The following is a 27,838-nucleotide window of genomic DNA, read 5'->3' as shown; positions in this document are numbered from 1 at the left end:
CACAGTATGATCACAGTATAGTACAGACTGTCCTCCAGTATAAGACTGTGTTGAGTTTGAATTCTCTTCAGTGTCCCTTCAGTGTCATTTGTATTTTATCTTCTTTTTTTCATTTAGTAATTAATTTGTAAAATATAGTGCAGCGCGGGACACTCATAGGAAGATGCCATTTGGGACAAGGCCTAAAATGAATCGCAGGGCACAAGCATAGGCAGATTTTCTGTTTATGACATGTTTTTGCAGGATTGAGCAATGAAGCCAATAACACACATATCTGTTGATTTTTTTTTTTTTTTTTTACGCAATAGCCAATCAGAGGGGTTTAAGTTAGAATCCCCTCACTGTTCAAAAAGTTTTTCTTCAGTTCTGAACGTTGCATGCTGGCGAATCCTCGGATTATAACAAAGTGTAGTCAGTGGAGCTTTGTGAGATGAATTGAGATATCACCGTTTTAGAGATTACAAAGGGAGCGCTATCAGCATTTATGCAAGGATTTGTAGCTTGTAGCTCAGCGACGTATTCATAGATGACAGCTGTATGATACTGATGTGACACTGTCATATGTGAAAAAATCATTTTATACTTTATATTTGTTTAAAGGAGTATAAATGAGCGTTCTCACTGATATACTTGTTGTGTTTCATAGAGCTTTGACATGTTTTATAGACTCAGAATTGTTTCTTAATTATTTCTTAGTCAGTTCTTCCTTCTCCTTCCCTCAGCGACGGCACGTCAACGGAATACAATTGCCACTGTTAGCAGCATCAGCATCCTATTGTAGGAAAATACAGATTCACAGAAGGTTTAAAGAAATGAAGTGGATTGATAATAGAGAATTACAATTGTTTTTCCTGTTGGTTGAGTTTTTCTTTTACTAAATACTAAATATAACTTTATATTAAACAGCATCAAACGGTCATCTTCTATAATACAGTCATAGAAAATTTAAGTGTTACAATTTTACAATTGCATCTAAAATTCTTAAACTGTTTTATTGCTGTTTTCCAATAAGACACTTGCTCTCTGAAAGTTGCATTGTTTTTATATGAATTGTTACTAAGTTTATTAAAGGGTTAGTTCACCCAAAAATGAAAATAATGTCATTAATTACTCCCCCTCATGCTGTTCCACACCCGTAAGACCTTCATTAATCTTCAGAACACAAATTAAGATATTTTTGTTGAAATCTGATGGCTCAGTGAGCCCTCCATAGGGAGCAATGACATTTCCTCTCTCAAGATCCATAAAGGTACTAAAAACATATTTAAATCAGTTCATGTGAGTACAGTGGTTCAATATTAATATTATGAAGTGACAAGAATATTTTTGGTGCGCCAAAAAAAACAAAATAACGACTTATTTAGTGATGGTCGATTTCAAAACACTGCTTCAGAAAGAATCGGATCATAAATGAATCAGTGTGTCGAATCATGAATCGGATCGCTTGTCAAACTGCCAAACTGCTGAAATCACGTGACTTTGGCGCTCTGAACAGCAGATTCGACACACTGATTCATTTATGCTCTGAATCTTCATGAAGCAGTGTTTTGAAAATCGGCCATCACTAAATAAGTCGTTATTTTGTCGTTGTGCACAGCAAAAATATTCTCGTCGCTGTATAATATTAATGTTGAACCACTGTACTCACATGAACTGATTTAAATATGTTTTTAGTACCTTTATGGATCTTGAGAGAGGAAGTGTCATTGCTCCCTGAAGGCCTCACTCAGCCATCGGATTTCAACTAAAATATCTCAATTTGTGTACAGAAGGTTAACAAAGGTCTTACAGGTGTGGAACGACATGATGGTAAGTAATAAATGACAGGATTTTCATTTTTGGGTGAACTAACCCTTTAAGGAGTTATTTGTTTCTGATTGTTTTGATTCTGCCTGTTAACTCTGCTTCTGTATAGTGTTAAAATAAAGGATAAAAGTAAAGGACAAAAACATTTTGTAATTATGCGTAATTTTTATTTTTGCACAGTAAATCTCATAGATTGTGTTAAATCTGCTGTATGTAAAACTTACAGTCTGTGGTACTTCTGTATGGCTCCTGGAGCGACAGTAGTAAAACACAGCAGCTGCAAACACCAGCAGAACAACAGCAGCAACAACTATTCCTGCTACAGCACCTGAAGACAGACCTGAACCTGGAACAGCTAAAGACATCATTACTAGAAAGTGAATAATTATACACTCAGTACTTAACAATATTGACTTATAAATGTATATACATTGATGACTATTCATTTTACATTGCTCATCAGTTGTGTGATACTGGTTTAACTAATAAATGGCGCCATCTGGTGTTCTTAGCAACAGCAGCTAAAAGCATGGCAGCACTGTGAGATCAACAGAAAACAGCAAGTGAACACCTGAAAACTTGACTGTATGCATTTTTTATGCTAACATTAGTCAAAGTGTTATTGACCCTCTGGTGTTGTTTGGTCACTTTAGACTGGATAAAAAAAAAACGGATTAAACCCCCCCCTGCTATTTCATCAAAATGGTACAAAACTCTATGATGCTTATGGCAATCGCTGTGATCACAAGAATAAATCATGGGCTTGATTCAAAAAAGCAAAATGGTTGCAAGAAAATATTTGCATTTGTCGCATTCGTGTTGTTCATGGTTCTCCATATTGTGAATGTGCAACAGGAAAAATAAGAAAATACAGATAATTTGTATGATCCACAAATCAGCCATGATGCAGACAAGAGACTTTCTCTGTGTTCAGAATTGAAGAAAAGAATAGAATTAACAAGCCTCTTTACATAGAGCAATATAGGAATCTACATTACAGGTTTTTCTTTTTTAACTCCCACCAGATGGCGCTAATCTAACTTAAAAAAGTTTAATTTAAAGTCTCTATTTTACCATGAAAAACCGCTTTAGTTGAAAATGAAAAAAAAAAAAAGATTAGAAAAAAAAAATGTATTATTTCCACTGGAAATATTTTTTTTTTTTACAAACATATATCAACTTGATTTTACTGAAAATAAAGTCTGACTCCTAAGAAAATTTCCCAACTTTTATTGATTTAAAAATATTGAACTGTTTTTTATTTCTCAAAGGAAAATGCATTTAATGATTGAATTATTTACTCACCACCAGTGACAGTAACATTGAATCTCTTCACTGTAGTGATGCTGAAGCTGCTGCTGTTGATGATGATAATCAGTAGTTTATATTCTCCAGAGTCTGTGTTTCTGGTGTTTGTGTTGGTCAGAGATCCAGTCAGATGATCCAGCTTCAGTCTGTCTCTGAATCTCTCATCACACTGATCATCTGTACAGATCTTACTCTGATCTCCAGTGATTTCAGCGATGAGAATCTCATTAAAATACCACGTCATCTCATCATTTGGGTTGTTTATTACACCAGGACCTAAAGTGACAGATTCTCCCTCCTCCACTGTCTTCACTTCATCTCGTTCAGCAGCAGAAACACCTGAAACACAAATAAACATCTGCTTTAGGATCTTTTGCTGAAAACAAACAAAAACTGTAAGAACTGTGAAAATGAATGCGACTACACAAGCCCTTCTGAAAAGAACCATTTAAACAATTTAAATACTCATAAACACATTACATTTGATTTATTATCCTAATTTAAACAGATGATCAGATGGCATATATAACCTGTTTATAACTGTATGTGAATTCATATACAGTCAGGTACTGCATTCATTAATGGCTCACCACGGACAGTAACATTGAAGATCTTTCCACTGTTGCTGGTATCGCTGGTGATCAGTAGTTGATATTCTCCAGAGTCTGTGTTTCTGATGTTCATGATGGTCAGAGATCCAGTCCGATGATCCAGCTTCAGTCTGTCTCTGAATCTCTCAGTTCCTTCATTACACTGAACATCTGTACAGATATAACTGAGATCTCCACTGATCTTAGCGACGCGAGTGATGCTGAAATACCATTTAATCTCTTCTTGTTGGTTAGTCTGAACACCAGTGATTAGAGTGACTGAATCTCCCTCATTCACAGACACTGTATCAACACCAGACACACCTGAAGAAAGACATACTGTAAACCAAAAAATATACAATATTGCTGTAAAAATGCTACTGCAAACAAACAGCAGAAGAACATCACTGATTTACACCACTGACTCGGAAGAGAGATTGTAACAAATAAATGTCTTACCATGTTTGAGCAAAAAGATCACTGAGAAGAAAAGAATGAAAAGCTTCATTTTCACCACTTTCCATTCAGGAAAATGAGTGCAAATTCTGATCCATAAGAAAGTTCTGTTCTTCTGCTTCAATGGCGACAGAGTTGTTTCATGTCAAAGTAGAATATGCAAAACTCTCAAGGAGAGTGAGATGAAGAGAAGGGGTGTAGCGGTTTCTTTCGCAGGCAAGTTTTTCACTGTGTTCTGTTTGTACGTTGTCATTAGTGCTGATGCTGATTCGTAGCGTGGATTATATTGTCAAGAATTCGAAGACTACTAGAACCTTTATTTTTGCATGAACTAAATCTAAGTCTTTTGCGGAGAAACAACCCTACACTACCAAAGAACAACCAAATGACAGCCCGACTTATAGACCCAGCCCAAAAAATGATGCATCATAAATTTGCAGGCTACTCTGTACAAAAATATGTTGCCTCTAAATGTTAACTTACCTGTTGACCCAGATTCCATACATAAGAAATGAGGAAGAACAGAAACACAGAGAGATAATTCATCAACATTCACACAACAGCTTGGGTTAATCAATCAATCAATCAATCAGTCTGTCTGTCTGTCTATCATTATTATATGTAATTAAACCCTGGATTCATAGACACTGTTAGACCTTGCTGTAAAAAAATGACCAAATTCTGACAGTAACAAACCATTTTCCATTAAAACAGTAATATACTGTAGAAAACAATGCATTCTGGGTAATATCTATTTTCATGAAAATAGCCTACAGGAATATACTGTGAGTTAACATCGCTCAAAGTCGACACTCAGAGGCTGTGTTCAGATCACACCCTATACCCTCATTCACTATTCCCTACATTAGTTCACTAATATAGTCCACATGACAGAGTGAATGAAAAGAAGTGAGTGAATTCAGACACTGATGAACACCTGATTAGCAGAATCACTGAAGAACAGAGAAACAAGACCAAAAAAAAAGAGAAGAGACGAGCAGAAACACAAGAGCTACAACTGACTTCAGCCACACTGAGTGTGAAACCAGTTCACAAACCAGTTTGACATTATTTCTTTCATACATGTACAGAAGTTCTTGTTGAGAATTAACAGATTTGGATGTTGATGTTTTATTGAAAATAAAAATGTATTGAAGTTTGCAGTCACCATCATGGTGACTAGTGTCTGCTTTAGTTGGGCTCTTGACTCTTTAACATTATCTTTCTCTGGCAGCTGTAAAGCACATTTGTTATGGCAGGAAAAGCCAACATGAAGTTGGCTTTTGTGATGATGCTGTAAGTTTATACTATTTTTGTGATTCAACAGCGTAAGAACCAGTGACGTTTCAGTAATTCTTTATTTAGGAGAATATATAAATCCTATAATGCTTAAAATATTTTGTGCTCCTGCGTAACCTGCACATCAGAGACATTAACAATCAGAATATGAATCTCAACAATTTTGACATCCAAAAGTTTAATGTTGCAATGCATGCTGGGTGCCAGCATAGTACAAAACTCCCAGCATGCACTGCAGCATGAATAAATTATGCAGCTGAATGGTCCTTTTTTTATTGCCACCATTGTTGAGATTGATGTGCTGATTTGTATATCTGTGTGTGTCTAAATAATGCTGGAGCTGTTTTTTTTTCTGTTTATGGAACTCTTGCTGTAATACAATATTAGTCTGTTAATAATGTGTAAAAAAAACAAAGAAAAAAAGTATGTATTCAGTGAATCAAAATTGTGATGATCATGTCTTCATCAACATATAACACCATAACAAATGTGACTTGAAAAAACAGTTTAAGCAGCCAGAGAGAAAAAAACAACTGATGTATTAAAAAGTCAAGGGTCAAGAGCTCAACTAAAGCAAACGCTGATCTCCTCAATGGTGACATCAAACCAAACATTTTCAATAAAATATCAACATCTAAACTTCTGTTAATTCTCAATAAGATCTTTTGTAGAAATAAAGTTAAACTGGTCAGTAATAAGTGTAATAATGTGCAATGGCTGGAAGACAGTTGTAGTTCTGCTCGTAGTTGTAGTTTCTACTCGCATTTTTTCATTCTTGTTCCTCTTTTCAGTGGATCTGCTTGTTAACAGCAGGTGTTCATCATTAATGCTCAATCATCACTTACATATTAACTTAATTATCTCACTGCAACACAGCGTCAATGTTACTTTTACTCTGTAGTGTGGACACTAGAGGATGTTCCTGTGGGGTTGAAAGGGTTAAAGGTGTGAGATAAAAAGACACACCCACAAAATCTATTTTAACAGTAACAAACTGTAAGTTAAAAAACAGCATTGCCAGTAGTTTACTGTAAAATTGAGTTTTGTGGGTCACCATTGTGCTGAAGAGTAGAGCCCGTGCTTAGGTTCAGGAGAAGATCAAGAGACATTGATGATATGCTGCATGTTGTTTTATTTAACAGATGGTGATTGTGTAGTTGCTGATAAAATGAAAATCTCTTTATTTAAAATGTTTTTATTGAACTCTAAAGAAATAAGTTCGTAGTAATAATATGCTCACTTTATTAGCATATAATAAATATTAGTTTGTAAATTTAAATGGCAGCGGGACAATTTGAGGCAGTTGGTTTCTGCAAATGAAATGAGGTAACAAGTTTTAATTTATCTTTACAGTAACATACTGTAGATTACAGTAACTAACTGTACAATCAACAGTAAATTACTGGCAACAGTGTTGTGAGTATTTTAATGTAAAGAAGCCTGGCAAGGTCTAACAGTGAAGGCAGCCAGACAAATGTTTGAATATTTAAAGTTTTTTTTTCAAAGATAAACACAGGACAGACAACACTGTCTCAGATCAGATCATCTCACACACACATGCAAATAAAGAGATAATAATAATAATAATAATAATAATAATATTAAAATAACAACAATTAATAAGTTACATACTAATAATAATGATAATAATAAATGTTTAGTCCAGTGTCCAACTGTGTAAAAAGCTGCGACACAGTCAAGGTGCCCAGAGAGGATGTACAACTTCACTATAGGCTGATTGAGAGGCTGACTTGTCCAAATGTCAAAGAAATAAATCCTAGAAGAAAGCAGGAAAAAGGAAGGGGTTGAGGGTGACTTGCTGTTCTCAAGCACAAGCCTCTTAGCCACAATCAGACTGCAAGAGGTGCGCTGTGAGAAAGCAAAGATAACATGTTCTGCATCTGGTGGAAGAGGCCTGCTGTAAGCCTTATGGTATCAGTCAGCTATGCTAAGCAGAAAGCATGAGAAGTTGTATCCTCTACCACCTTGCACTAGTCACACATTGTTGAAACAGAGGGGAGAATTGTATGCAGTTTGGTTTCAGTTTAATGCAAGCGGTGAATAACCTTGAATTGGATCAGCTGGTGTTTGCAGTTTACTGAGCAGGCCTGTAGTGCAGCCAAACACTTCTCACCAGCCAGACAAATGTTTAGGTCAAGTGTATTACTGTTTTTTTTTTTTTTTTTTTTTTTTAACTTTTAATATGTGTGTTATCAAGAGACAGTTTGACATGCATCTTTTGAAACATTATTTCATTGTAAAGCTGTTCTTTGAGGGGCCAACTGAGCAAGCAAGACAGGAAGAAGCCATTGACCTACAAACTAAACCCACATGCATTCAATAGAAATTCTCACATTCAAGGTCAAACCACATTTCTGAAGAAAGCAGACCACTGCAGGTTTCAGTTTGACTCAGATGAGCTGCCAGTGTTACACCTCAATGAGATGGCAGCTTTATTTCTTTATTTGTTTCCATACTTGATCATTGATAAGTGACTTATAAAGACAGTTCAAAATCAGTTTTAAAATAAGCTCTAAGCATGAAATTTAGAAAGATTTTAGATTTTTGTCATCATTTACTCACCCTCATGTTGTTCCAAACCTGTATGTATTCCTACAGCTGACAGTAGCCAATAACATAGTATTTTCTTCCTACTATAGAAGTCAATGGCTAACATCAACTGTCTGGTTACCGACATTCTTCCATCTTCTTTTGTGTTCAGCAGAAGAAAAAATGTCATACAGGTTTAGAACAACATGAGGGTTGTAATTTTTTGTGTGTGAACTATCACTTTAAGAGCCAGAACAACATTTATGTTATACATAATGATAACACACAGTCAGTGAGTGTGGGTTTGTGAAGGAGGGTCAAACTCTGTGGTGGGAGGATTCACATGCATCATTAATAGGTTGAATGTTATCAGCATTATCAGATCAAACTTTTCACTGAATCATTGAAGAAAATGTTTCACATGCTTGTTTTGTTCAGTTCTGTTTTTTTTCTGTTGGTGGCATCTGATTGGTAAGTTATATATTTTTGGCTTAACAAAAGTAACGTTCTTCACAGATGTTAAAAATCATAGAAAATTATGAAAATTGCTATAGTGTTCTCAACTAACGATCCTCCATTGAGATACTTTCAAATCTCCATCAGTCAAATCGCCGTTTACATTATATATATATATATATATATATATATATATATATATATATATATATATATTTTTTTTTTTTTTTTTTATATTTTATTTCAAGAATCATGAATGCAAACACTCTCCAGCCATCTCTAAAAATGATAATCATGACCAACAACAAAAGTAATATAAAACTCAAATTTAATCAAAAGACGTTTAATGTACAGATTTAAATGAAGACTTTAAATGCAAAAGCCTCTCTGTCAAAAATGAGATAACAATATTGTGCGAATGCTCTTCACACATAGTATTCGTTCATCAAATACTTTCACTTCAAATCCCAGCCTCAGCCCATACAGAAGAAGTGATAAAAACAATCATTTAAACTAATTCAGAGGGACTTAGAGGACTTTTACATCTGAAGCCTTCAAATGTTCCCACGCACAAAAATATCAATGTGTTGAAAATATCTGGCTAAATTAAGCCTTTCATGCATTTATTTCGCTCTAGGGCAGATGACTTTATAACACCGTATTAGTTCACACACACCTCTACGTTGATGTATTTTCCCTTTTGTGTCTTTGCTGCTGTTATGATCTTTTTTTTTTTTTTTTTTTTTACATTTGGTTAGAAACTACTGCTGATTTCAGGCTTTATAGGTCAGCAGGAGACTTACATTGTGTAATTACTGTCCCTGTTCTCCAGGTGTGTTTGGTGATTCAGTGTCAGTGATGGAGGGAGATTCTGTCACTTTATACACTGATCTTACTGAAATACGTGAAGGTGAAGATTTACTGTGGAATTATGGAGCTGAAAACTCTCAAATAGCTAAAATGAAGAAAAAGCAGCAAATCTTTTTCATGTACAGTGATGTTCCTGATGGGAGATTCAGAGACAGACTGAAACTGGACGATCAAACTGGATCTCTGACCATCACAAACTCCAGACCTGAAAATGCTGGAAGTAAAGATAAGTGGAGGAACAATTACATCAAAAACATTCAGTGTTTCTGTCTATGGTGAGTAAAAAGCTAATTTGTTCAGTCCTTCAAGTATTCTTGGTCTGTTAAAGGAATATTTGCTACAAATTAGGCTTAATCAATAGTGTACAGAAACATTCAAAATTGTCAAATTGTCACTTCCTCTTATTCTCTGATGTTTTTCAGCTCGTCTGCCTGTTCCTGTCATCAGCAGAAACTCTTCACAATGTTCTTCATCATCATCAAATTGTTCATTGGTGTGTTCAGCTGTGAATGTGAGTCATGTGACTCTCTCCTGGTACAAAGGAAACAGTTTATTGTCCAGCATCAGTGTGTCTGATCTCAGCATCAGTCTCTCTCTACCTCTGGAGGTGGAATATCAGGATAAAAACACCTACAGCTGTGTGCTGAACAATCCCATCAGCAACCAGACTCAACATCTGGACATCACTCAACTCCAGGGGCGTAAATTTCATCGGACAGTAGGGGGGGACAATAAACATAACATTTCTCAAGATCAATTTTTGAAGGGGACACAAATAATACAGCCAAAATTTTACTTATAAAGGATGCAGGGGTTAAATTGGGCCGGGGCCGTCCGGGGATAAGCCCCGGCACATAGACTTATCAGGGCTCGACATTAACGCTTAATTTCTTGAAGGGGCAAGAGAAAGAGAGCTTTACTTGTCCTGATTAAAACAACAATAACAAAAGGGAATCACCAAAATGCAAGCATGATTCTATTACATTTAGTGTAAGTGGCGATTGACAATGGATAATATAAATATTTAATAATAAATATTTTATTAATGAATGATTCAGCATTTTGAACGAATCGGTTGAGTCAAGAATCAGTAAAAGCCTATTCCAAAACACCTGCCTCATTCTTGAATGAATCAGCCGTTTGAATGAATGACTAGGACAGTCTTTTGCCACCACCTACTGCCAGTTCAGTTTCATGTTTAAATTTTCCCAACATGTCTTATTTGTATATTCAAAAATATTTAAAGAATATCATAACATTAATTAATGCAGTTGTAATTTTTCAGTGTAAATTTTTTAATTTGATTCATAACAGTCCTGCTTTATTTTTCTTATTGAATTTATTGATCAAATGTAAAAAAAAAAAAAAAAAAAAAAAAAAAATGAAATAAAAGATGAAGCATGTTATAAGATTAGGGGAAAAAATGCCCTTGGGGTAAATATCACAAATATGCAGATATAAATATGCAAAAGCTGACGGAACACTGTTGAGAATATAGCTTCAGAATAAATTATATTTACACCAAAAAAAAAAAATCCAATTTTTTCCAGACAACTTTTTTGGTCAGACAAGTGACCAATTTACTTGTCCAAAGGACAATACCCTGTATTTTGTATTGATATGCTCTCCTTTAGGCCTTCAGAAAGACTTTGTTATCGGATGTAAGTTAGCTTTGCACACTGCCAGAATCTAGAATGATTTTGATCTGTATTTTAGTGTTCATAGCAGAGGGCTCTGTCGACTTATTTTTAGTTTGTCATTTGATAAGATTTTATAGGCTTTGCATACACATGTGCACTCCTCGAAAGCCTGATCATCTTGCTTTTTTTGTTATGACTAATTACTCAGCGTCGTCAGCATTAAAGCAAAAATAACCACTTCATCCGATGTTTTTGAATAAAATAGCCTAAACAGCCTACTTACTAGAGCTCCTCTCAACTACTGTCTGTCTTCTCTCCCGCCGGCGCCGCCCGATTTGTACACAAACGAGTGTGACGTGCGCGGTGGACCAAACCACTGTGAGGCAAGGGAGGGGTGACTCAAAATGTTTCTAAACTTAAAACGCCTGTTTGCGTTTGTATTGCTTTACTTCTTACACAATTATTTTAAGGATATATAATTTATTTACAATACTTAGAGTGGTTTTTAATTATATTTTTTTTGGGGGGACAGCACTCAGATAGGGGGGGTCATGTCCCCCCCGTCCCCCCCGCGATTTACGCCTCTGCTCACCTCTGTCACACATGTGCAGGTATGCTATGTTTCTGGTGATATTATTTGTATTTATTGAGCTTAGTTTAATAATCTTTTGTTATAGATCAGACTGATTCAATCACTTACATTAATGACTGTCTCTCTTTTATTCTCCTTCATCTCCTCCAGACTCTATAAATGACAGTGATAGCGTCTCTCTGATAGTGTTGATCTCTGCTGCTGCCGGCGGATCTCTGTTGATTGTAGTTGCATTCAGTATCTTCTGCATCTGCAGGAAGTGTAGAAAAGGTCAGGAGAGCGATCAATAATGTACATGTTGAAATATTTATCTTTATTAAAGCACAAATTGTGATGTGTAAACTTTTCCATGTTATCCCACCTGTGATTAATAATACAGTCCAGATTCAAAAGGAAAACAGAACTGATTCAGCACATTGTAAAGCACGGAAAATGGTAAGTCAGTCTGTCTGGTTGACATTTGCAGATTGAAGTTTTGATTGCAAACAGACGGACAGTGAGCAGATGTGGGTGGTCAGTCTTGGGCATTATTACCAAAAAAATACTGTTTAAAATGGTCAGGTAACCCTGCTGAGAAAAGCAGCATATGGTTACATGTTTAGAAGCATGGCAGCTGGTTTAAGCTGGTCCTAGTTGGTCTTAAGCTGATCCTAAGCAGCTAATGTACCAGCATAAACCAGCTGCCATGCTTCAAAACATACAAAACCTAACCAGCATGTTTTTTCATACCTGTAATTCATACCTGTATTCTATTACACTGTAATGGTCCAGCGGTTTGTAAAATGAATGGGTGCCATCTTCCTTGTCTGTTCTTCTGGACTCATACAGTGCATTATGGGTACTGTCTAGTGATTGAGTGTACATCAGTTGTACATCCATTTTTGCGGTGCATTGAGGGATTGAAAGACTCAATAACGTCTAATATAAATGGCTGTTTCCCTATGCATTAATTGTTTAAAGGTATGGGGACAGAGTCTATAGAAGTTTACCCAATTCTGATGACTTCCACTTCTGAGAAACCCGAAAATGTGAAAAGAATCCTTTGAAGAAATTAATGGCCAAATGGATCGACATAAAAGTTCACATTGTTATCGCAGACGAAATCAGATAACATGAAATAATAAGTATTTTTTTATCATGTTAAATTGATTATTAGTCACTCAAACCCCTTTATCTAAACATCTCTACTTCACAGTTGGTGACGCACATCTGCAATTTAACACTTTTTATGTGTGTTTTTAGTTCTGAACTGAATACTCCTCCAAAGTACAATGGATTGTGGGCAATATTAGCCATTATAATGTGCACAGAACCTCCCCAACCCCTGAACCCATCAATGTCATGACAATGAGTGGTGACAGGGGTTCAAACATTTATCTGCTGCCTGATGCAGTTACAGCAACACAGGCTATAGTTCTTTATCTTTGCTATTTTAAGCAAAAAAGTATTTTACAGACACTTTAATAAGGTATCATTTTAAAGGTTTGTCTGCAGTTTGCATCAGCAGATTACTGATTGAGTTTCTGTTTCCTTGCAGAGATCGAAGAAGGAGCCTGTGTATGAAAATGTCCACAAAAAACGATGATGAAATCCATATGGGTCCTGACTCAAACTTTTTTGTTCAGAGATTATTTCTCTGGCAGGATCTGTTTTGCTTTCACTCTTCATATCACAATGTTTGATCACATCTTTTTTTCTTTTTTTTAATTATAGTTATGATGTCTGAAATTTTGTTACTCTGTATTAGTACTTTTTAGTTTAATGTGAAAATTTACAAACTTTATTAAATGAACCCACTATGCTCTTTCATCTCTCTCTTTTCTTTTTGCATAAATAAAAAAAAAAAAACTTAAAATTAAATGTGTTGCATAGTGGTGTACATCAAGTAGCCTCAATATGTTCTTCTGGACATGTTGACAAATGCAGCAGCACTTCGTCGCTCTCTAGTGTCCAAGGCAGAAATTGCATCCCTCTGATAATAACATTTCTACTTTTGTGCTATAAATAGAGATTGTTGTTCTTACAGAGGAAGAGTTAAAATACAAATAATACAATTATTAATAATAATAATAAGTCACCATAAGGCTAATGCCTGTTGTTCATATTGTTTATCGGTGTGTACAGTGTTGTGACTCTCTCCTGGTACAAAGGAAACAGTTTATTGTCCAGCATCAGTGTGTCTGATCTCAGCATCAGTCTCTCTCTACCTCTGGAGGTGGAATATCAGGATAAAACACCTACAGCTGTGTGCTGAACAATCGATTCCTCGTCTGGGATCATGTAGAACACTTTGAAGCTGCACTGAAACTGTAATTTCGACCTTCAACCATTTGGAGGCCATTGTAATCCACTATAAGGAGAATAATCCTGGAATGTTTTCATCAAAAACCTTAATTTCTTTTCAACTGAAGAAAGAAGGACATGGACATCTTGGATGACATGGGGGTGAGTAAATTATCAGGAAATTTTAATCTGAAAGTGAACTAAACCAAAATTAATTTATGATAGACCTATATCCCATAAATAATACAACGAATGTGCAATAAATCTCATTTTCCTCACCTAAATCCTCACGTCTCTTTCCATGACAGTTTGTACACGGGCACTAAAATGTCATTGTCTCTTCTTTTCACTTCTAATCCCTATTTAACAGTAATGTTTCTAAAACAGGTAAATACAATTTATCTATCAAAATGACGGAAAACGCTTTAAAATATCATGCAATGCTGAAATTAATGAACAATTTTTATTAAGCCAACATAAATAAAACATTACCACAGTGATACCAGTCCATAATATGGATGTGGTAAGAGTCATGCATTAAGGATAATCCATGGTCTGTTAAAAGTACTTTGTTGAGGCTTTAACATTTTTAAATATCCTGTTAATATTCGTGGTTTAAGGGTGAGTGGAGAAATTATATTATGAATATATTGTTACTGTAAAAAACAATCACCATAATAACTGTTGGCAGTGTAAGAATTCAATGATTCAATATTAGCTTAATTATTTCTGATAGCACACAAAAATTTTAGAGAGACACAGATTTCAGCCATTATAAATGAATCATGTTTTTAATAACATTTATTACATAAACATGCAATGATTTTTCAAGTTTATTTCCTTGTTTCAGAAAACAAAACTGATTATGTGGGTTTTATTTCAAGGCACATTTCACCTGATATAAAATGTAAAGAAGACAGAAAGACAAATGGTTAAAACTATTCTACCCAGAGTGCAAAAAAACAACATCAACAACAAATACTTGTCTTAGCTTATTTTTATAATAATAATAATAAAATAATTGGTAAAAAGAAACCTTTGGTGCAGGCTTTTAGCATATTAGTTTTGACACATTTGACTTCTTTTAAAACATTTACCTAAAATAAACTTCATGAGACACTCTATTGAGGCTATTTATATATTTATAATGAGCACCAGATGAAATATAAATCCAAAAATAAGAACATGGAAAAGCATAATCTTGTGAAAAGACACAATCACTGACATACAAAAATGCCACGAGTTTAAAAAAAGACAACAGCTGAACACTAAAAGAGACACAAGATGGGGAAAAAAAGACAAATGACATGATATAGGTCTTCATCTCCTCGCATGTCAACAAATAAAACTAAAAAGCACCTCATAAAATGTCACAGATTTGTTCACAACTTCTTATAAAAAGACTAAATGTTTCTATTCCCTGGAAGTTATTTTTGCACATTTCAGCAGCAGATAAATATATATATATATATATATATATATATATATATATATATATATATATATCTAACAAACATATTAAGAACCATATAAATGAATCACATTGTTTTATCAAGTATTAACACATTTGTGTGTTTAATTGGCTGGAACAGTCCTTCATCAAGTGTTTTTCAGTTTTAACGCCAGAGTAACAACATTTAACACAGCCTGTATCACGTACGTCACAGAATAAATACTCAAACTTATTAAGGTAGGTTTTGTTCAGAGAGTGTTTTCTGAGAAAGATGGATGTCTAGTGTTGGTGTTAGTAGTGGCACAGTATGATCACAGTATAGTACAGACTTTCCTCCAGTATAAGACTGAGTTGAGGAGCATGGGCGACATTTGACTCTCGAGTTAGGGGGGGCAAGAATTTTTTTTTTTTTTTTTTGCAGGTAAATATCTTTTTGTACCTGCATCAGCAAATTATTCGCGGAAGTTTTAAGCAAACAAGTTTAAGTTTGCTTGTTCTTTTTTTTAACTTATTTATTTAATAATTCACTTAATTGTATTATCAAGGGAAATGACGCGGACGATATCTGGAATCAGAGTTCATCATTTTGCAAGCAACTGATGATAAAGAAAAATGTCACGTCGCAATATTGATAATAGGTATTACGATTTTAAACCATGAAGCCGAGCCAGTTGATATCACACAAACAATGAGAAAACTTTGCGTGAGAGTTATGCGGATGAAGTCTCACTAGAGAACAGCGGCTTCTTGCCATAAATATAGGTAGGGCAGATTCTGGGTGTTAACGCTAGTTTATTATAAACATTTTGCAAGCTTTATATTCTAATCGCTGAACACATCAGACACACTTTTGGCAGAATTCGAATGTCCTTGCGTTATTCAGCCTGAGGGTGGCGATCTAATGATGATTGACAGACTTTAGTACACACAACACACAAAATCTTAGAATTGTATTTATTGCTTCCGAATTTTGTTTGTAGAATATTGTTTTAGAATAGTTATGTAGGAATTCGAGAAATGAGCACGTTTAAATTAAAGGGTTTATACCCTCATTAATGTTATACGCTACTCCACATAGGAAGAACAGACATGCCAAACAGTTACTGACCTGATGCAGACACATATCTGAAGCGGACTGATATCGTCTTGGTCTGGAGCGAGGTGTACGTGAGGTGTGTTTAACGTGGAAATAAGCGGGGCAGCCAGAATTCTGCCACTATGGATCTCTATGAGAGGGTGCTGCAATTCCATTTTTCACCACAGATTTACATAGGAAAGTTGTGTGGCGCTGTAGAGCTGGGATGGGGCTTCCCCGCTTAGTATTATGAATACATGCCTGTCGAACCCATGCGCTACAATTTAATATATCCAGCTCACTTTACGACTTAAAGTAGTCTAGAAAATCTAAAAATTATTTGTTGCAGAATGCTGAACACATTTATAATGTATTATTAATTCAGTGTACATAGGGGTAGGCCTATATTTTAGGATTAATATTTTGGTAAGGCTCTGCCCCACCTGCCCATACAGAGCCGCGGCTGGTACAGAAACTGAAAGTAAAAACCATAAAACTGAGCTTTTGGCATCTGTCGGCGCATATCCTCTTAGAGACTATTAATTTATTTTCTTAATATTTCTCTTGTGTTCCATAGTGAGGAAAAAAATGTAAAATTTTGAACTAGTTGTTTTTTAAATGAGGAGTATCCAACTAATCTTTTATCCTCACTCACAGCGCATCGGTTATGCGGTGATGCGCTATGATATTGTGGGGCAAATTAATTACAATATTATCTGAATAATAAAAGTAGCATAATAATAATAAGAAGAATTTAATAGCCCTGCGTGCCCCGTCCAATATACGCCACTGTGAAGGGATAAACGGCGTTCGGGCACGGCATCAAAGCGATTAACTGTTTTATCCAAATCCACATGCATGGACCGTCCAATGTTCAGTACTGCAGGTCTCCTGTATCTGATGTTTATCATGTGTTTTCAGAAACGTTTACTAGACGGTGGACTAGCTTTTACTCTCTGAATAGTGGCCGCGTTTTTTGTGACCACGGTCTTTCCGCGCTCACGGGCAAAGGACTCGGAGTAGGCTATCTTTGAAAAGCTCGCGCTCAACTGTGCGCGAGAAGGAGCGATGGAGCTGTAGCCTACCCGAGAAATTATATATATATATATATATATATATATATATATATATATATATATATATATATATTAACCGCTCCAAATTGTAGTGGACGAGCTGACGGCTCACATCGGGAAAAATTATGCCCCCCCCCTAATGCCGCCCATGTTGAGGAGTAAAGTCTGGGTCATAACGCCTGTCTTGGTGAGGTATCAGTTATAAGAGCATGTAAATAGACTGATATGTCAAAGCAGATTATAGTGCACTGAATCTCTTGACACTGTTTCTGTCTGGGTCACTTCAGTACCTTTAATAAACTTTTAAAGACTGAAAAACATCAAGCATTTCCGCTGCGGGAAATGTGTTGCTATATTTCTTAATTTATTGCTCATATACTGTTTAAAGCTAAATGTCTTCATTTATCATTTAAATTACTAAAAAAAACAAAAACAAAAAGTAATCAGTTTTTGATGTCGTATTTAAACTTATAACTTTAAACTTATAAATTTGACTGGTAGTGGTGCCGACTATTAAAATCCTGTAATCATGACACTTTACTCTGTGAGTGACCTCTTCTTTCCAACATTTCCTAATTCTCTTTAGTGTCCCTTCAGTGTTATTTACATTTTATCTTTTATTTTTATAATTTAGTAATTTATTTGTAATAAACTTTAAGTGGGCTATAAAAAGTGTTATGTGTTGATTAACACTCAGAACGTGATATAATTTTGTGACCTTTGCGTAGAAAGAATTTGTCCACTATACTCGTGAGCACAAGGCCACTTTTGGTGTTCTGAAAAGTAGAGACCTGCACTTCTGGGGGACCCGAAGTGGTAGAGAGCAGCCATTTGATAGGCGAGTGTAGGTGTGGGGCGATAAGACACTCAAATGTGTGTGGGTTGTGGGAGAATGAGGCCCTGTCCCAAACAGCACACTTCATATGCACTTATGGTCTGGTGGATTTACAATGGCTGCTGCATGCATGTGTCAGTTAAGTCCACAAGACTGTAGAGTGTCCCATTTGTCATTTCAGGTTTCAGAAGGTTGCTTGTGAGTGCCCCTTTGTGGCTGCTATGTGTAATTATCCTGAGCACGAGCTTTGCAGCAGACTTCTTCCCGACAGTCAAAGCAGCATATCGTCACAAAAGTGCGGACTCGTAGGAAGACCCCAAGTGTCTAGGGTGATATTTGGGACAGGGCCTAAAACGATTCTCAGGGCACAAGCATGTACACAGAGTTTCTGTGTATAACGTATTTTTGCAGTGTAGCAATCGCAAACATCTGTTGATTTCTTAAAGGCAATGGCAAATCAGAGGGGTTTAAGTTAAAATCCACTCACTGCTAAAAACGGCAGAGTTTTTCTTCAGTTCTGAACGTTGCATGCTGTCAAATACTCGGATTATAACAAAGTGTAGATGTTATTAAAGATTCGTAGTGCAGTCAGTGGAGCTTTGTAAGATGAACTGAGATGTCACCTTTTTAGAGATTACAAAGGGAGCGCTTTGTTTATCAGCATTTATGCAAGGATTTTGTAGCTTGTAGTTAGGCGACGTGTATTGATAGGTGACAGTTGTATGATACTGATGTGACATTGTCATACATGAAAAAATCTTTTTATACTTTATATTTGTTTAAAGGTGCCATCGAATGTTTTTTTTTACAACATGTAATATAAGTCTAAGGTGTCTCCTGAATGTGTCTGTGAAGTTGCAGCTCAAAATACCCCATAGATTTTTTTTCATTCATTTTTTTAACTGCCTATTTTTAGGCATAATTAGAAATGCGCCAATTCAGGCTGCGGCCCCTTTAAATCGCGCGCTCCCCGCCCCCTCCCGAGCTCTCGACTCTATCACTGCATAAACAAAGTTCACATAGCTATAATATAACCCTCAAAATGGATCTTTACAAAGTGTTCGTCATGCAGCATGTCTAATCGCACAAGTATGGTATTTATTTGGATGTTTACATTTGATTCTGAATGAGTTTGATAGTGCTCCGTGGCTAACGGCTAATGCTACACTGTTGGAGAGATTTATAAAGAATGAAGATGTGTTTATGAATTATACAGACTGCAAGTGTTTAAAAATGAAAATAGTGACGGCTCTTGTCTCTGTGAATACAGTAATATACAATGGTAACTTTAACCACATTTAACAGTACATTAGCAACATGCTAACGAAACATTTAGAAAGACAATTTACAAATACCACTAAAAATATCATGTTATCATGGATCATGTCAGTTATTATTGCTCTATCTGCCATTTTTTGCTGTTGTCCTTGCTTGCTTACCTAGTCTGATGATTCAGCTGTGCACAGATCCAGACGTTAACTGGCTGCCCTTGTCTAATGCCTTGATCATGGGCTGGCATATGCAAATATTGGGGGCGTACATATTAATGATCCCGACTGTTACGTAACAGTTGGTGTTATGTTGAGATTCGCCTGTTCTTCAGAGGTCTTTTAAACAAATGAGATTTATATAAGAAGGAGGAAACAATGGAGTCTTAAACTGACTGTATGTCCATGTACTGAACTCTTGTTATTCAACTATGCCGAGGTAAATTCAATTTTCAATTCGATGGCACCTTTAAAGGAGTTTAAATGTTTGTTTGTAAGGAGTTTAAATAAGCGTTCTTACTGATACACTTGTGTTTCACAGAGTTTTGACATGTTTAATAGACAATTTATAGAGAATTGTTTCTTAATCATGTCTTAGTCAGATCTTCTTCCCCTTCCCTCCCCTCCACCTCGGCGACAGCTTCATCAACGGAATCTGTTTGCCACTGTCAGCAACATCATCCACCTGCAGGAAAATACAGATTCACAGAATTTTTGAATGAGGTGGATTGATACTAGAGAATTAGAATTGTGTTTTTCCTGTTGTTGGTGGAGTTTTTCTTTTACTAAATACTAAATTTAACACTTTGTTTTAAACAGCATCAAACAGTCATCTTCTATATTACAGTCATAGAAAATTGAAGTGTTACGATTTCACCATTGCATCTAAAATTCTTGAACCGTTTTATTGCTGTTTTCCAATAAGACACTTGCTCTCTGAAAGAAGTTGCATTGTTTTTATATAAATTTTTAAGGAGTTCTTGGTGTTTTTGATTGTTTTGACACTGTCTCACCTGTGAACTCTGCTTCTGTTGTGTTAATAGTGTTAAAATAAAGGATCAAATAAAGGGAAAGGACAGTGTGCATTTGTTACATCCAGCATTTTGTAATTAATTGTAATTATTTAATACTTTAAAAATGTATTCATATTGCTGTTAAGTATTTTTTGTACAGTAAATCTTATATATCGTGTTAAATCAGCTGAATTTAATACTTACATTCTGTGGTACTGGTGTATGGATCCTGTGGCGACAGTAAACCACACCAACAGCTGCAGCTGCAACTAGCAGGACAGCAGTAGCACATATTCCTATTACAGCAGCTGGTGACAGATCTGAACCTGGAACAGCTGAAGACAGACAGTTATTATTACTAGAGCAGTGGTTCTCAAACTTTTTTCCCAGTGGGCCGCACAATGGTCCAAGTGCAAGTCTCACGGTCCGCATATAATTTACATATGACGTCACCAATGCAAACCAATCAGATTTAATGTTATGGTATTAGCAGATTATATACTATTATTATACCAAGATGTTGCACACAATAAATAACAAATAAAAACTAACTTACTGACATTAGCTTTACAATAATAATCAGTAATGCTCAATGAACACACAAACTGTATATACATCACTTTAAGTTGCTATTTAATTCTGTATGACTGTATGACTCTTAATAAGCAAATTAAGATAAGATAATAAGATAATAAGCTTAATGACGCCTTAATAAGCAAATGTTACTCAGCTCTTTTTTACAAACAACATTGAGCGCACTGTAGGCTAATTACAATGACGATATCAAGCATTCTGTCATGTCGCAATCCCTCGCGCAGCATCGGATCCGCGAGCGCGCAGAGTTGGACTCATTCCAGCCGCGGGTGCGCTGATGCGGTTATTTTACTGATTTAAAATACATCAAACAAACACATCGAATTCACAGTTCAGTCTTTTGAAATTGTAGGTTTTGCTTGTCAAGTACTTTATTACAGAGCAAACAGGAAGGCTGCCCATCTCGCTCATTAGGCCTAACAGCAAACTGATTCTTCTTACCTTTACTGCTAATGCTGCGACTCTTCTTGTTTGCATGTGTTCCTTCATTTTATCTTCCACATTTAGCTTTTCTCCTTTAATAACAAATTTGACCATTTTGAGGCTTAAATTTACAAAATTAATGGCTACTGTTTGAATTCTATAAGCGCGCACTTGTGTTTGTTTCGTTAACTGAGTGATTGCATCATTAGCCTACATTGCCTGATGTATGAAAATAATAAACGCTCACCAAAATTATTTTGTATGACAAATAAAGCATTATAGCTCATTTATATTTATTTAATTCACTTTAATTTAAATTTTAAAACAAAAATAAATTGTATGCTAATTTTATTATTATTATTATTATTATTATTATTATTGTGGTCGGCATATCGCGGGCCGCATTTACATTTGTGACGGGCCGCAGGTTGAGAACCACTGCTCACGTAGCCTACCCATTCAAACGCTTACTGCAGTGAAGTACACGTCGCGTCGCGCCGCGCGACTCGTGTCCAATTACATCAAAAGTATATGCTCACTGGATGTCATGGCAACTGAATCACGGAGGAAAACTTTAAATATCTCGCCTTCGCTTTAATTTCGGACCATCTCCAAAAAGACATAAAACACTAAACAAATGATTTTGACATGCGTTTATCAAAGTAGGAAATCCAGATTTGTAATCCCTTACACACAATTACTGCTGTTGAAATACGAAATGGAGGCGGGTCCGGATTGAATTCCCTCCGGGTCCGGATCCGGACCGGAGTCCGGACTTTGAATGATTATACATCCCCTACTTAATATTGACATTCATCTTTTTACATTGCTCATCAGTTGTGCGATATTGGTTTAACTAATAAATGGCGCCATCTGGTGTTCTTAGCAACAGCAGCTAAAAGCATGGCAGCAATGTGAGATCAACAGGAAACAGGAAGTGCACACTGGAAAACTGACTGTATTTATTTATGTTAACATTGGTCAAAGTGTTATTGACCCTCTGGTGTTGTTTGGTCATTTAAGACTGGAGAATTATTATTATTATTATTATTATTATTATAAACTGCTACTTCAGAATAGTACAAAACTCTGTAACACTTGTGGTAGTCGCTGTGTGATCAAAAAAATCATGGGCTTGATTCAAAAAAGCTAAATGGCTGGAACATATTTGCATTCGTCACATTCGTGTTGTTCACGCGGTTTTCCATACAAAATTATACGATAATACAGAATTTGTATTATCTACAAATCAGCCACACACACACACACACACACACACACACACACACACACACACACACACACACACACACACACAAAATGACTCTCTGTGTTCAGAATTAAAGAAAATAATAGACCTAACAAGCCTCTTTATATAGAGCTATATAGGAATCTACAATATAATTATTTCTTAACTCCCACCAGATGGCGCTAAGAATTTGGATTTTAAAGGCATTATCTCTATTTTAACATGAAAACAGTTTTAATTTAAAATAAATTTAAAAAAAAATGAAAATTGAAAATGTTACGTCCACTGGAAATATTATTGCATGAATATTAATTAGCACCATAAATCTGAAAATACAAAATAAAAACAGAACGTTTTTATTGAACCAACATTACCTTGATTTCACTGAAATTATCAGATGGTTAACTTAAAGCTTGCTTTTATAAATAGTCAATATCCCGACTTTTATGGGGTTGATTTAAAAATATTGAACTTTTTTATTTCTCCTCAAAGGAAAATGCATTGAATGACTGAATTATTTACTCACCAGTGACAGTGACGTTGAATCTCTTCACTGTAGTGATGCTGAAGCTGCTGTTGTTGATGATCAGTAGTTTATATTCTCCAGAGTCTGTGTTTCTGGTGTTCATGATGGTCAGAGATCCAGTCAGATGATCCAGCTTCAGTCTGTCTCTGAATCTCTCAGTTCCTTCATTACACTGAACATCTGTACAGATAAAACTGAGATCTCCACTGATCTGAGCGATGCGAGTGCTGTTGAAATACCATTTAATCTCTTCTTGATGTTTTGTTTCAACACCAGTGTGTAGAGTGACTGAATCTCCCTCATTCACAGACATTCTGTCTGTAGCACCAGACACGACTGAAGAAAAAAAGTTAACCGATATTGTTGTAAAAATGCTAATGCAAACAAACAGCAGAAGAAACTGATTTACACCGCTTACCCGGAAGAGAGATTGTAGCAAATAAATGTCTTACCATGTTCGAGCAAATACAAGATCACTGAGAAGAAACAAATAAAAATCTTCATTTTCACCACTTTCCACTCAGAAAGATTAGTGCAAATTTTGATCCATAAAAAAGTTCTGTTCTTCTGCTTCAATGGCGACAGAGTTGTTTCATGTCAAAGTAAAATATGCGAAACTCCCAAATAGCGTGAGATGAAGAAGAGAAGGGGTGTGACGCTTTCTTTCGCTGACAGTTTTTTCGCTGTGTTCTGTTTGCATAATGTCATCAGTGCTGATACTTATTCGTAGCGTGGATTTTATTGCAGAGAATTCGAAGACTGCTGTTTGGTAAAGAGTTTGGAACATTACATTATTATTTTATTTTAATAAAAACAAGAGTTTGTTGTCTTGAGAACAACACAATCTGTATCATCTAAACTAGTAAATGTGTCATATAAGTTTAAAACATGCATGACGTTTCTGTAGTAGGTTATATCATACAGCTGTATATAAAACAATAAGTGGTGTCATTATAATATAAGCCTACATGTGTACATGTGTGCGCATGTGTGCGTGTTGCGTCAAGTAGGCTAAGTGCTTTGCAACGGTCGGATTGTCCGTTCAGTGTAGATAGCTTTTATCTTTTGCGGTGTAAGGTTGAACCAATGTAGTCACGTTGACTATTTTAACAATGTCTTTATGGATGCGGTAATTATGTTGCTTTCTATGGGGGATAAAAAAAAAATATCTCGGATTTCATAAAAAATATCTTAATTTGTGTTCTGAAGATGAACGAAGGTCGGGTTCGGAACGACATGAGGGTGAATAATAAATTACAGACATTTCATTTTTGGGTGAACTAACCCTTTAAAGGTGGGGTAAGTAGTTTTTCAAAAACATTGTTTGGAAGTTAGTCGGCTGACACCAAAAACAAACATGTAAGTTAACCAATCAGTATTAAGGCAGGAACACACCCGTTTTTGCTCGTCGGCCGACTAAGTTTTCTCAGTGTGTTTCTCACTAGTTCGTTGGCGTCGGCTTAGTGTGTTCCTGCCTTTAGGGGTCGTGTGACGGTCAAGAAGACAGAATGAGCAAGAAGGAGATTTGGTTTGGTGGTTAGGATTAGAGGGTGTGTTTTGGAGGTGGAGCAATTAGGACGGGGGTGGATTTGTTTGGGATGATTTCAAATATCAACAATGTTCAACAATGTTTTTGAAAAACATATTACCCCACCTTTAATCCTGCCTGTCAACCAAAGCTACACTTTAAGAATTAGTGATTGAGATAATAAGTCTAACCTAATGGCCTTTAACCAAGAAGGCAGAGTTCAGAGACAGAAAAAACAAAAACAAAGCAAAGACTAAGGGTATGCTTACACAGCAATAATGATGTACTAAAAACAGACAACATTGTCAAATCTACGCCTCGTAAATGTAAACTTACCTGTTGACCCAGATTCCATCACTGGTATCTGTGATGACGAGATAAGGAACAAGGAAGAACAGAAACACAGAAAGATAGTTCATCAACAGTCACACAACAGCCTGGGCTAATCAATCAATCAATCAATCAATCAATCAATCAATCAATCAATCAATCAGTCAGTCTGTCTGCCTCTCTATCATCATTATAAGTATTTTTTTATTTATTTATTTCAAGTTTTGTATTGTATACATTTTCATATGGGATTTGAATGCAATGATTTATTACAAAAATCCACAAAGGACCAACTTACCAATCACAAAAACTCTCACTCATCTATATACTGTTGTAGCTGTAAGCAGTAGTCCTGTATAGAGCTATTGTCATCTGGAATAACATTCCCATTTGAAGTTCGTCAGCTTTGTAATAAGATGTCATTTAAAAGTAGTCTAAGGTGTTATGTGTTGATGTAGGTTCTTATATGTCTTGATTAATGTAATTATAAATCATATTGTATTTATGTTTCATCCTGTTATGGCCCGAAACCAGATTGTATGTATGTATGAGTGTGTGTGTATGTGCATGTATGCATATATATGTAATGTTTATATGTGTATATTTTATGATGATTGAAATGATGTTGTTGTTGTAATGTTACATTTTAGAATGGACCCCAGGAAGACTAGCTGATTGCACAGACTTTCAGCTAATGGGATCCATGTAAATAAACAAATTACCAGCAAGACAAATGTTTGAATATTTTATTTTAAAGGTTTTTTCAAAGATAAACACAGAATAGAAAGACAACACTGTCTCAGATCACACACACACACACACACACACACACACACACACACAATTAAATAGATAAATAATAATATTAACATAAAAAAAATATAATGATAATAATAATAAAGGGGGTGAGGGTGACTTGCCGTTCTTAAGCACAAGCCTCTTAGCCACAATCATACCCAGACTGCTGCAAGAGGTGCGCTGTGAGAAAGCAAAGATAACATGTTCTGCATCTGGTGGAAGAGGCCTGATTGAAGACTTACAGTCTTACAGTATCGGTCAACTATGCTGGACAATAAAGGGAAAAACCAGAAAGCATGAGAAGTTGTATCCTCTGCCACCTTGCACCAGTCACACATTGGTGATACAGAGGGGAACATTTTATGCAGTTTGGTTTCAGTGTAATGCAAGCGGTGAATAACCTTGAATTGGATCAGTTGATGTTTACTGTTTACTGAGCAGGCCTGTATTTTAACTGTCAATATGTGTATGTTATCAAGAGACAGTTTGACATGTAACTCTGATTTGTTTGTTTGAAATATTATTTCATTGTAAAGCAGTTCTTTGAGGGGCCAACTGCAAGACAGGAAGAATCCATTGACCTACAAACTAAACCCACATGCATTCAATAGAAATTCTCACATTCAAGATGTTCATCTACTCAACAGGCCAAACCACATTTCTGAAGAAATCACCACTGCAGGTTTCAGTTCGACTCAGATGAGCTACCAGTGTCACACCTCAATGTGAGATGGAGGACTGTTTCAGCTTTTTGTATTTGTTTGTTTGTTTCCATACATGAAAATTGTGAATTATAAAGACATTTCAAAATGTTTTAGGATAAGCATGAAATTTAGAAAGATTTTAAATTTTTGTCATCATTTACTCACCCTCATGTTGTTGGAACATTAATTGTTACATTACAGCTGACAGTAGCCAATTACATAGTATCTTCCTTCTATAGAAGTCAATGGCTAACATCAACTGTCTGGTTACCGACATTCTTCCATCTTCTTTAGTGTTTAGCAGAAGAAAAAAGTCATACAGGTTTGGAACAACATTAGGGTTATCATTTAATGGGTGAACTATCCACTTTAAGAGCCAGAAAACATTTATGTTATACATAATCACTTCAGTGAGTGTGGGTTTGTGAAGGTGGGTCAAAATCTGTGGTGGGTAGGAGGATTCACATCCAACATTAATAGGTTGAATGCTATGTGCGTAAAGCATTATCTGATCAGACTTTTCACTGAATCGTTGAAGAAAATGTTTGTTTTGTTCTGTTCTATTTTTTTCTGTTGGCGCCATCTGATTGGTAAGTTATGTATTCTTGGCTTAATGAGAGCTTTATTCACAGATGTTAAAAATCATTGAAAATTTAAAATCTCCACTGAGATATCAAATCATTTTGAAATTTATTCAAATCAGCCAATAAGTCAAATTGCCATTTTTTTTTTTTATATATATATATATTTTAATTTCAAGAATTGAATGCAAATACAAGCCCAGCCATCTCTAAAAATGATAATCATGACCAAACAACAAAAGTAATATAAAACTCAAATTTAATTAAAAGACATGTTTTATGTATGGATCTAAATGAAGCCTTCCAATGCAAAAGCCTCTAAACACCACCTCCATCAAAAATAAGATAACAATATTGTGCGAATGCTCTTCACACATAGTATTCATTCATCAAATACTTTCACTTCAAACCTGCTAAATCCTCAGCCCACACAGAAGAAGCGATAAAAACAATCATTTTAAAGAAAAACATCAGACGGACTTAGAGGCTTTTACATTTGAAGCCTTCAAATGTTCCCACGCACAAAAATATCAAT

General features: G+C 35.6%; 1 protein-coding gene across 1 annotated transcript; it reads right to left on the bottom strand.

The window, feature by feature from the left end:
* Positions 1–632: 632 nt before the first annotated feature.
* LOC137029262 (carcinoembryonic antigen-related cell adhesion molecule 1-like) lies at positions 633–23,851 on the bottom strand. Its single transcript, XM_067398835.1, has 7 exons — positions 23,815–23,851; positions 23,411–23,698; positions 11,849–11,878; positions 3,705–4,028; positions 3,115–3,453; positions 2,031–2,152; positions 633–772 (listed from the first exon to the last, which is right to left on the bottom strand). The coding sequence occupies exons 2-7, from the start codon at positions 23,673–23,675 to the stop codon at positions 719–721; spliced, it is 1,134 nt and encodes a 377-aa protein (XP_067254936.1). The 5' UTR covers positions 23,676–23,698; positions 23,815–23,851; the 3' UTR covers positions 633–718.
* Positions 23,852–27,838: the final 3,987 nt, after the last annotated feature.

Source organism: Chanodichthys erythropterus, chromosome 10 (assembly GCF_024489055.1).
Source record: "Chanodichthys erythropterus isolate Z2021 chromosome 10, ASM2448905v1, whole genome shotgun sequence".
NCBI classification, from domain to species: Eukaryota; Metazoa; Chordata; class Actinopteri; order Cypriniformes; family Xenocyprididae; genus Chanodichthys; species Chanodichthys erythropterus.
This window is presented reverse-complemented; position numbering and strand designations above follow the sequence as displayed.